We start from the raw sequence: 11,870 nt of genomic DNA, 5'->3' as shown, positions 1-11,870 counted from the left end.
ATGTAATTCTGGCAGAATTACACAATTAGAAAATATTTTCAACAAGTTGCAAAAATGTCAATACTACTGATACTAAAAAAGTTCAGCAGTTTATCAACATTTATCCAAAACCACAATCTTTAATAAACATTTACCAAAGTGTGTTGTTATCTAAACATAACTGCACAGGACTCAGGATGTGAACCCTGGTCTCTGGTGCTGGAGTCCTATGTCAATGTAATCCTGGCAACTAATTGCGAAAACAATTAAGTGGTATATAAACACAATTTCTAAGATACACTGTTGGTAAGTGGAACGCACCGAAGCAAAAATTAACCAAGAACATTTATTGTTGCAATACTTGACAATATAAGCAGCAAATAAAAAATAATTATGTTGGACTTCAAATCAGGTAGGCATAAACTATATGTGAAATGGTAGAGAACATTATATCCAGGACGTACATGAACATCTTTATTATCTGCCCTGGTGTTTCACAGCAAGGAAATAAGTAATGTGCACGTAAGCTTTGAAGGTTAAACAAAACAAGCTGTCAACAGAGATCTGGCAATTATGAGGGATGTTTCATCATTGAGATCATTTTGTTGACCAGCACATGCTTTTGAGCAAAGCACATAGAGCTAGTCAAGCTGCATTAATTGCAGTGATGAAAAATGTCACTCCTCAAGCTTGTCAACTCACATTCAAAGGTTTACGCGAAGGAAGGATTTTCGCAACCCATTTCCCTGAAAGGTAAATGTGATGTGTCTATGAGAAAATTAACTTCCTTCTCACCTGATGTATTAGCTCAATAAACACTTTCCTAAAGAGTTTATTGCCTCCGTTGCTTGTTTTAAGCCTTCTTCAAAACAGCATGATGTTCATTTTGTAAATTATAGATGATAATGGTATGTTTTAGGATTAGGCTACATTGTGATTGACAGGTAATGAACCCCATTAGCCCATTAGCATTAGCATGATCACAGTTAACCATAGACTGTTAATGCAAAATGCTAATCACGTTACCCAAGACACCAGCTATCCTCCCTCTCAACTATTTATGGTCATTTCTCATTACTACTGGCTCAAAAAATCAAAGATGGCGACGTCAAAATGCCAAACTTGAGGCTTCACAGCAATGGGTCACGTCACAGTGGCTACATCTATTATTTAGGCTATATTAACGAGTAACTTAATAACTATTGAGTGTCAGTTATATGGAGCGTAGTGAATGAGAGGACAAGGGAGTCTTCGAAAAAAAAAAAAAAAAAAGATGAATGGATAAAGTTTACTTGTTACATACAATTGAGAGTTGTGAAATGTAGCAACCAGTTCTCAATAATATCTAAGAGATGATAGTCATGGTGCTTCAAGTTGGTGCAAGTACTTGAAAAATGTTTTCTCTTTTTTTTCTTGCATCGCCAGGCAATAAAACCTACAGGTGGATCAGAGGAAAATATAAATATTATCTACATTGGACACTCACTCAGGTGGACAAACAGTGACTGTGAAGACTAGAAAAAGCAGCATGCAGAGACTCACAGTGGTTTATAATGACAGTATGAGGCTGCTGCTTAAAGCTCCAAGAAGCTGTAGCACAAGCCAAATGCATGTCAATGTTGGTCAGAGGATACATTATAGTATTAAAGAAACAACCGCCGGGACACACACACACCCACACACACTTTCAGAGGTTAATCGGAAGGAAGGATTTTTGCAGCCAATTTCCCTGAACTGTAATATGTGGTTTGTCCTGTTGTCTAATAACTTTTTCTGTACTCATGCCATCTCAAGAACTACTTCCTATTTAACATGAATTGTATAAAAACACAGTTACCTGCAGACTTGATAGTGTCTCTGCATCCTCAGCTGACACAAACATCTCCATCCTACTTGAAGGATTCAGTGAGAAACCCTGCTGAGGCCTGAACAGGTAATGAATTATTAATGAATAATATAGATAATTAAAATTTAATGGACCTTTTCACCTGTATTATACAAAAAAGGTGTTTTACGTTTTTTTTGTTTTTGGGTTTGTATGCTTTTTTTTGTTATTTGTTTTTACTTGTTTTAGACTTTATTGCAATAATGCACAAAGTAAATGTACATTTGTTTAGAATATTCATACTTTTAGCATTCTTACAGTAAAAGAAAACAAAGAAAGAGACAAATAATTGTAGGAGAGATACACACGTATAAAGTGCATAAACAGGAACAACAAAACAACATTTTTTTATTTATCGTGGTTTGGAAACATCCTTGTGACATTTTACTGCCTTACAGTTACATTATTCAATTATTTACTTTTTAAATCAGGTGAAGAGACAACAATGATAAATATTGATGATGAATAGCTGTGGCTCCATCATCATCATTCCTTAACACCGCTAAATGTGCACTTCTTGTTTTGACTTAACCTCAAGCATTTTAACCCTCAATTTCAGCCGAAATATCATACCATATCAGACCATATTATAGATTAATACGCCAGATTAACTGAAAAACATCCAGAAAAACATCCTTAAAAAAAGAAGCAGATAAATAGAGAGGGATAGACAATTTACAGACTTCCAGAGTATAACAGTGAATGGAAAAGACGAGGAGAGTTAGTAATTGTTAAATGCTGCTACTATGACACTTTTTAGATACCAAACACTTCAGCTTATCATTTGTATTTTTGGTTTGACTGAGAAATCTTGTAAGCTATCCAAGCAAACTAAATACACAACAGATTCAATTAAACGGGGAACTGGCAGTTTCATTCCCATACAGGATGGTGAAAGTTCAAATGGAAATAATCACAAAGCCTGCTTGCAGTTTTTAACTGAACAAGAACTTCATTCACAGTTACTTAACAGTTGAAATGACACTGTTGGTGCACAACATGTTTTATTCTTCTGTCCTTTCAAGTAAAGCGAAAGTGAAATAGAATTCCTGAAAGTCAAACCTGAGCCATCTGTCAACACAAGCAGAAACAAAGCTGGTTAATACGTAAGATGTTTAGGATATGTGTATTTTTGAAGGCTGTTCTGTTGATGGGTTGGTGCTTTAAAACACTTTTGAAAAAGAACAACCTGCAGACTTGACAGTGTCTCTGCAGCCTTAACGGAGACACTCCTCATCTCCAAACTACTTGAAGGATTCACTGAGAAACCCTGCAGAGGCCTGAACAGGTTATCTTATTTAATGAATGATAAAAAGGTGTTGTATGATTTTGTTTTTTTGGGAGAGGGGTTGTTTGTTTGTTTGTTTGTTTGTTCTTGTTTTATTGCTGTGTTTTGTTTTAGATTTTATTACAAGAATGCACAAAGTAGATGTACATTTGCTTATAATATTCATACTTCTAGCATTCTTACAGTAAGAGAAAACAAAGAAAGCAAGAACGAAGGAGAGATATACATATGAACTGAATAAACAGGAAAAAAGGTTTATTTATCAATGTTTTGAGATATCCTTGTGACATTTTTGCTGCCTTACAGTCACATTATTCAATTATTTACTTTTTACATTTGCTGAACAGACCATGATGATAAATACTGATGATGAATCGAAGAAAAAACAGCCTTTTAAAAAAATATGCAGTTAAATAGAGAGGGATAGACAATTTAAAGACTTCCAGAGTATAACAGTGAATGGAAAAGGTGAGGAAAATTAGTAATTAAACGTTGCTTCTATGACCCTTTTTAGCTATCAAACACTTCAGCTTATCATTTGTATTTTGGGTTTGACTGAGAAATCTTGTAAGATATCCAAGCAAACTAAATACACAACAGATTCAATTAAACGGGGAACTGGCAGTTTCATTCCCATACAGGATGGTGAAAGTTCACATGGATATAATCACGAAGCCTGTTTGCAGTTTTTAACTGAACAAGAACTGTACTGTTCTCATTGTGTGGCAACACAATTTAACAGCGAGCCAAACTCCGTCCAATAAATGTACAAAAGTCAGGAATCATCTTAGTTGTGCCTTTTAATAAGATGCCGTTGTAGTTGCATTTATGAAACCAGAGTGAAAAGATGATGCTTTCACAAGCTCAAACGATAGGATGGTGGCAGATGAGACATGCGTCTGCTCCTTGGTCTGCTTGATGTCTGCTTTCAGACCACATGTAAAACTACTTCCTGTTAAACTGAAATCACCACTAGGAGGTGCTACAATGCCAAAAGGAAACTTAAAATCCAGAGACAGGACAAGAACTTCATTCACAGTTACATAAATTGAAATTACACACACTGATTTTCTTTTTCTCTCTCTATCTGTCAGTGTCTCTTTGCCTCCAGCCATGCCCTCATTTTCAACCCTACCACATGTTTGGCTGAGCCTCCTCCTCTTCCTCTCGTACCACTCCCTTGTCCTCTCCTGTCAGATTGGCACCAGCAGCCAGTGTCAGTCTGCTCCTTTTGTACCAGGCTACAACCTGGTGGGAGAGGGCTTTGATGTGGTCACCTCACGGAGAAAAGGAGCCTACATGGTTGATGTTCGGACCTACCTCACTCCAAAGGGAACCTGTACTCTCTGCTCCAACCCCCTTCAAGGCAACAAGCTGCAAAAAGTAATTTAAATCAGAAAGGCACAAATATAGCATTACACATTCTGCAGCAACTTTAACAGGTCTGCACAAACATACACGGTCGCCAATAAAGTTGGAATAAAATATTTTTTACCTCTTTCCATGAAATGATTGTGACAATGTGATGTATTCTTGATAGATAAAGTGTATATATTCTCAAAATTGTATTGATCAATCTCATTATACCTGGTCAAAGGTGATTACTGATGTGTATAAATAGAAAATAAAAAGAGAAATGTGTCTGAAAACGAAATTATTCCAACTTTATGGGCGACCGTGTATTAATAGTATGTTACCAGAGATTTTCCTCACTCTCATTTTCAGCTTCCAGTCTCAGCAGTGGACTGGCGCCCATTCAGCCGCTGCAATGTTCATTTGCACAGCAGCAGACACACCTCTATCAGGTATTCATCATAATCATAATTGTTTGAAATGTACAAACACATTCCCCTTAAACAAGCATTGATAATTCAATGTAGTATCTTGTAACACATATTTACACAGTCAGTCTCTTTCTTATCTTTAATTGTCTTTAATTGATTGATGTGAATTCTCCACTAATTTCTTTTTATATTGTCTGTTGGAAAAATTGTGAAATGTTTTTTGGAAATTAAATAGTTTTCATGTTCGGTATTTTATCTGTCCACAGCTCACTGGTTGGAACATACACCTACCAGGACAGCAGTGACTGGAAGGTAGAAATGGCTACTGTTGAGATAAATGCACTGTACTATTATTAATTATATAGAGAATGCATACATTTTTTAGCCTGACTTATAGTGATATTTATATTTTTGCACTTCTGGTGAATTAAACTCCTTAATGCTTAGCCTGGATCCAGGACTTGCATAATGCCTCCAACATTTTATGTGAAAACAAGTATATTAATGCAAGATTATTACTTTTCAATTATCTGTCCCATAAATGTTTTCTGTTGTATTTCAAAGGCCAATTCACACAAATTCACTTGAAAGTACTTTTTTCTCTCAAAGAGAATGATCTGTAGCCATGGAGTTTTAATTTTCTTTGCATAGACTTTGGTTTGGTTTTTTAAAAAGGACCAGGAGATTATATTTGGAAATATAAGCCTTTTTGTAAACTCTTTGGTTATTACATTGGGGCATCAAGCAGCTCATGATTCCCTTTACTATCAGGTTGGACTAGATTTTAAGAAGTATGTCGGCCTGGAGGTGGGGGGAACACGTTCCACTGCGTATAACTTTGCCACAGCCAGAAGCAGAGAGGACCGCTACACCTTCAGCACACACAGAGCCACATGTAGCCATTACAGGTAATGTACAGTATGAAGACCCCTGCATCCCCATAGAACAGGTAAGTTTGCATACACAGGTCATTTACTCTGCTGTCTTTTTTGTGTTTAGTTACCGTGTGTCAACCAAACCGCCCCTCAGCTCTGAGTTCGGCAGTGATTTGGAGAGACTGCCTGCTTACTACAGCTATTCAACAAGGGCCCAGTACAGACGGATCATAGAGACCTACGGAACACATTATATCCGCCAGGTTTAAACACATGCATCACTTTTATTTACTTATTTCACAGGAATAAATTATACAACGTTTTACAACGATGTATAAAATGACATATTTTGTGTGTCATTTCAGGTGTATCTTGGGGGGCGATACAGGCGAGTCACAGCTACACGTACCTGTTTGTCCAGGTTGAATGGTCTGTCCTCACAGCAGGTATTTGCAGCACACATCTATTGAAGGCAGTAAGCAAATATACACTCTGTACCAAAAATAACATCTTATATCCCCTCCTGTCATATAGGCACATGACTGCTTATCACTGGGTGTAAATGTAGGCCTGGGGAAATTCAAACTGCCTGCTAGCAAAAAGTTCTGCACCAAGATCCTACAGAACCAGGGTGTCTCCAGCTTATACAGCTCTGGTCTCCACCAACATTATACAGAGGTGGTAGGAGGCACCGGCTGGGTGGGTGAGTTTTCTCTCCTCCGTGATGACTCCCTGGGCTATCGTAATTGGCTGAAAACCCTCAAAGACCACCCTGATGTTGTCCGGTATTCTCTAAGACCAATGTATGAGCTGGTGCCATACTGGTCAAAAAGGATCGGACTGAAGGCTGCCACAGAGCAGTACTTAAAAGACAACAGCATCAGGAGCTCAACCAGACAACCATACTGTGGCTACAGTATCCCCAACCTGGATAACCAATGCTGCCCTAAACAGGCCTGGAGAGGAACACTGGTGGTGACCATTGTCCGAGCCTGGCGTCTGAAAGGAGATTTTTGGGGCAAGACTGAGGGGTGCGTAGACAACAAGAGAAGATCCAGAGAGAAGGCACAATAAACATGATGCATCAATCACAAACATTGACACAGTTGTTTGCTTTTCTGTGTTTTTCCCAACTTGTAGGTATGTCAAGATGTGGTACGGTTCTATCTACCGCAAGACCCGTGTGATCAGGTCAAACTACCCTCGCTGGAACGCTCGCTACTATCTGGGCAAGGTCGATACTAATCTTCTCTTTACAGATTAATTTAAGAGTCTACATCAGAGAGCAAAGCATATCACTTCAATCCCAAAAACAGCTGAGGTCTGAAGGAATTTTTAAAGGAATAATTTGACATAATGGTAAATATGATAATTTGTGCTCTTGTCAAGAGTTAGATGAGGATATTGATACCACTCTCATGTCTGTACAACAAACAGCTCACCTGACTTTGTCCTTAGTGAGTTTTAGAGGTGCAGGTAGGGATAATTCGTTGTACAGACATGAGAACAGTATAAATATTTAATCTAACGCTGCAAAAAAGACATTTTCCAAAACGAAAAACAATTTTTTTAACCAGTCAACGTTGATACCTTTTCTACTGTTATGAGTCATTATGTAGTCAAAACAGGTTAAAATGAGATTTACAAGAATGCTAACTATAAATTATGTGCTCCTGTTGAAGTGTTGAATTACATTATCATTGGGGTTATTTTCAGAAATAAACTACTTAAAGTATGTAATAAGTAATATTACCTTTGTGATGTACAGTACCAGTCAAAAGTTTAGACACACTTTCTCATTGATGTGAATGGGAAGGTGTGTCCAAACTTTTGACTGGTACTGTATGTGGGGAAAAAAATTAAAAAAAACTTTAGGCAAAACAAAAACTATCAAAAACCCTTTCTAATGGTTATTGGAGGTGCTTCTCTTTGTGGAAGCCATACATGTTGTCATAAACTACTTTTTATATTGCTGCTTATGATACTTTAGTTGTCTGCTGTGGTTTTATATGATTAGCTGTGAACACCAACCAACCAAGTGGACGAGTGTAACTAAAGAAATAACCCTAACCCTAATAGTTGTTGAACATCAGACACATAGCACTCATTTTGTCATCATTTAAAAAGGCAACCATTAACAAGCATTTTGAAAAACGCATATAAATTTGACTAAACTGACTGAGTGATGGATCATTTTTGAATATTAATTTGGTTTAACTTCCACTATCTTTTTTAATAAAGGTGGACACTCACCCTGGTCTGAGGATCGAGGTGTGGGATGAAGACTGGGGCAGGGACGACCGTCTGGGATCATGTGTGAGGTACCTGAGCCAGGGGACACACAGATTCACCTGCCCAGCCAAGAGAGGTGGCGTTGAGATTGTATACACTCTGACCTGCGACCGTCACCTGACCGGGAACAGGTGTGACAAATACAAACCAACTCCATAGTGAGATATGCATTCTGGGTATTCTATGCAAATATTGCTGGCTTTTCTTTAATCAAGTGTGATATCAGATATTTCCTTTATTTAAATTCAATAAATTAGACAGGTGTGTGGTACTATAATACACAGATAAGTAAAATGACTGTCACTCTATTCAGTCTCCTTTTATACATTAGAGGTAAAAATGTTTGATTAATAAATGGATAATCAGCATTGTATGTTTTTTAAATTGAATGTATGAAACCATATAAGTTTGGGATGGATAGTATTCCTTTGTATTACCAGTTTCAACTTTGGTGTTGGTGTCACATTTAAATAAGACTTTTCGTTTGTCATATACAGTAGCTGTCAAAATGGCACCAAGGAGTTTGTGATTTTGCCCGTTTTGAAAGATTAGATTTTCCAAAATATGCCACTGAATTGTGGCTCCATCTGGTGGTCATATCCAAGATCAACTCTACGCTGGGATGTATACTGCTGAATATTCAGGGATTGTAACACCAAGTCCTATTTAATTAATTCTTTTTGGCACTGACAATGTGTTTACATCTTGTATCCTCTGTCTTCTTGGGGCCACAAAATCAGTACATTTTTGTGTGACTTTCTTGTGCTAATAAAGGCTTACAAACCATGTAAATTGTTTCTTTAAAACTCCATTAATCAACACTGCAGAAGCTTCATAATGAGGGTTAAAAAACACATCCTACAGTATTGCAGGCAACAATGACTTAACGCATGAAACAAAGCAGGGTGTGACATGAATTCAAGTTGCTCACCATTAATTAATGAACAAGTTGGTACGAGTTAATATGATTAGTTAATTCCCATACAGTAATGTATGGTTGTTAATATTATGTTATACATCAGATCATATGCCACCAGATTTGCTGGCAACCAGTTATGGAAAAGGGCGTTTTGGATCAGAGCCATGCCAATTACTCTTTGTTTAATGAGCGCAGCTGATCTAGTATCCATGTGTGGTATTAAAAGAGGAAATAATACAGAATATAAACAACATCAGTCAAACTGCACCAACAATAAAATATGCTATCGATTAAAAATACATCATTGTAATTGTAATGTGAATACCTACAGCCAGTTGAAAAAGACGTGGTATTTATTACAGATAAATACAAAGCACACAGGGTGCATGCCACCTCAGTGCGAGCCTGGTTTGTTTTCACTGAAGGTTTACAGCTGCTAGTCTGTTTTAACATGGTTGTTGAGCAACATTGCTGGGGGTGGGGTTTCATTCATTACATGTATATATTTGCACTGAGGATGTTATGATTTTGCCTGTTTTGAAAGATAAGATTTTGCATAATGTATGTTCTTTTTAATAATAATAATATGTTTACATCTTGTTTCTTCTCTCTGCTTGGGGCCATAAAATCAGTTATTACAAGTTTAATTCAGTCTAGATCTGGAAATCCCACCAACCAACTGCTGGTAGGGTCTCCCATGGCAAATTGGTCCCAAGTGAGGGACCAGACTAATAATAATAAACTAATAAACAAACAAACGCAAGCAATCCCAATGAAGCCACAAGTAAGGGAGATTAGAACCTTGCCTGGAAGAGGGGGACTGGGGCAGTGTTGGAGTTCTCCCTGCAGAACGAGAGGGTTGCTTCCTTGAAACTTTGTGTTGCTGGGAGGAAGACTGATTATTTTCTGTGCACATGCACCGAACAGCAGCTCAGAGTACCCGGCCTTCTTGGACTCTCTGCGGTGCGGCCCAGTGAGTCCATAGTTCTGCTGAGGGACTTCATCACCCACGAGGGCAATGATGGGGATACCTGGAGTCAGGTGATTGGGAGTAATGGCCTGCCCGATCTGAACCTGAGTAGTGTATTGTTATTGGACATCTGTGCTAGCCATGAATTGTCAATAACAAACACCATGTTTGAGCATAAGGATGTTCATAAGTGTACTGGGTACCAGAACACCTTAGGTCAAAGGTCGATGATCGTCTTTGTAGTCGTGTCATCAGACCTGCGGCCGTATGTCTTGGACACTCAGGCGAGGAGAGGAGCAGAGCTGTCAACTGATCACCACCTGGTGGATCAGGTGGCGGGACAAGCTGCTGGGCAGACCTGGGAAACCTAAGAGAGTAGTGATGGTGAACTGGGAAAGTCTAGGGGAGGCAATCATCCACGCGATTTTCAAATCTCACCTCCAGAGGAATTTTTCTTGCATCATTAGGGACGTTGAGGACATGGAATCCGAGAGAGGCCGTCAAGCTGAAGAAGGAGGCCTACGGGGTCTGACTGGCTCAGGGGTCTCCTGAAGCAACAGATGGTTACCAGCAGGCCAAAAAGGCAGTGGCTTGGGCAGTCACTAAACCAAAAACCCAGGTGTGGAAGGAGTTTTGGGAGGCCAGGGACTTTTGGTCAGACTCAAGGAAGTTCTGGCAAACCATCAGGTGACTCAGGAAAGGGAAGCAGAGCTTAGCCCAGGCTGTTCTCAGCAGAGGTGGAGAACTGCTGACCTCAACAGGGAATATTGTAAGACCGTGGAAGAACACTTTGAGGAACTCCTAAATCTGACCAACATGTTCTTTATGGAGGAGCTGGATGATTTGGGAAATCTTCACCCATATCCCAGGCAGAGGTCTCTGAGTTAGTCAGACAGCGCTTCAGTGGCAAGGTGACAGGTGTGGATAAGATTCACCCTGAGATGCTGAAGGCTCTGGACATTGTTGGGTTGTCATTGCTGACGTGCCTCTTCAATTTTGCATGGAGGTCAGGGATAGTGATCGTGGACTGGCAGGATGGTGGTCCCCATTTTTTTTTAAAAAGGGGAGCAGAGGGTGTCCAACTATCAGGGGATCCCACTACTCAACCTTGCGGGTCATAGGAGTTTACATGTGCTTTGTGGACTTAGAGAAGGCTTACCACCATGTCCATCAGGGGGCCTTGTGGGCAGTGTTGCAGTAGTATTGGGCAGTCCCTATACAACGACTGTGAGAGCTGTGTTCGCATTCTCAGCAGTAAATTGGACCTGTTCTCAGTTAGTGTTGGGCTCCACCACGATTCTGTTTCTGATATTCATGGACAGAATCTCAAGATTCAGCCAGGGGGAGGAGAGTGTCCAGCTCCTAGTGTGAGGCCAGTGCTCTGCTGGAAAAAAGTGGTTTGCCCCCTCAGGGTTGGGAGGGAGTTGCTGACCCAAGCAAAGGAGTTAAGTATCTCAGGGTCTTATTCACGAGTGAGAGTAAGATGGAGCATGAGATGGACAGGCGGATCAGTGCAGCATCAGCAGTGATGTGGGTGTTGCACTGGACCATTCTGATGAAGAAAGAACTGAGCCTGAAGGCAAAGCTCTCAATTTTTCAGTCAGTCTTCATTCCAACCCTCACCCACGGTCACGAGCTTTGGGTAGTGACAGAAAGAATGAGATGTCCACTAGCATTCTCCAGTCGCGGGCCATGTCTAAGTGCCGCCTGGTGTATCTTCCTTGCACAAGGCTGGTTTTGCAGTCTGTCGTGATTGTCGTGAGTTTTTGGGCAGAGGGCACAGGTTTGGAGCTTCACCGTACCACTGATGGAGATTATTTAATAGTGGAAGCATGTTGTATGTTGCTCTGATGATAAACCGGATCCTGTTTGCTTCCA

General features: G+C 39.5%; 1 protein-coding gene across 1 annotated transcript; it reads left to right on the top strand.

Annotated features, from left to right (window-relative positions):
- The first annotated feature begins 4,263 nt into the window (after positions 1 to 4,263).
- Positions 4,264 to 8,309, top strand: LOC133997389 (perforin-1-like). The gene is made up of 9 exons (XM_062436967.1): positions 4,264 to 4,535; positions 4,878 to 4,957; positions 5,203 to 5,248; positions 5,708 to 5,844; positions 5,936 to 6,074; positions 6,177 to 6,257; positions 6,346 to 6,842; positions 6,952 to 7,045; positions 8,053 to 8,309. The coding sequence occupies exons 1-9, from the start codon at positions 4,266 to 4,268 to the stop codon at positions 8,260 to 8,262; spliced, it is 1,554 nt and encodes a 517-aa protein (XP_062292951.1). The 5' UTR covers positions 4,264 to 4,265; the 3' UTR covers positions 8,263 to 8,309.
- The last annotated feature ends 3,561 nt before the right edge of the window (positions 8,310 to 11,870 follow it).

The sequence above is a fragment of the Scomber scombrus genome, chromosome 2, assembly GCF_963691925.1.
Source record: "Scomber scombrus chromosome 2, fScoSco1.1, whole genome shotgun sequence".
NCBI classification, from domain to species: domain Eukaryota; kingdom Metazoa; phylum Chordata; class Actinopteri; order Scombriformes; family Scombridae; genus Scomber; species Scomber scombrus.
The sequence above is the reverse complement of the archived record's forward strand: the minus strand, read 5'-3'. Positions and strand labels throughout refer to the sequence as shown.

Excerpts from the sequence above, each read along its gene's own strand:
- LOC133997389 (XM_062436967.1), top strand. The coding sequence starts at position 4,266 with ATGCCCTCATTTTCAACCCTACCACATGTTTGGCTGAGCCTCCTCCTC. Across the intron at positions 4,958-5,202 it reads AGCAGACACACCTCTATCAG|CTCACTGGTTGGAACATACA; the intron begins GTATTCATCATA and ends ATCTGTCCACAG. Across the intron at positions 6,075-6,176 it reads GAACACATTATATCCGCCAG|GTGTATCTTGGGGGGCGATA; the intron begins GTTTAAACACAT and ends GTGTCATTTCAG.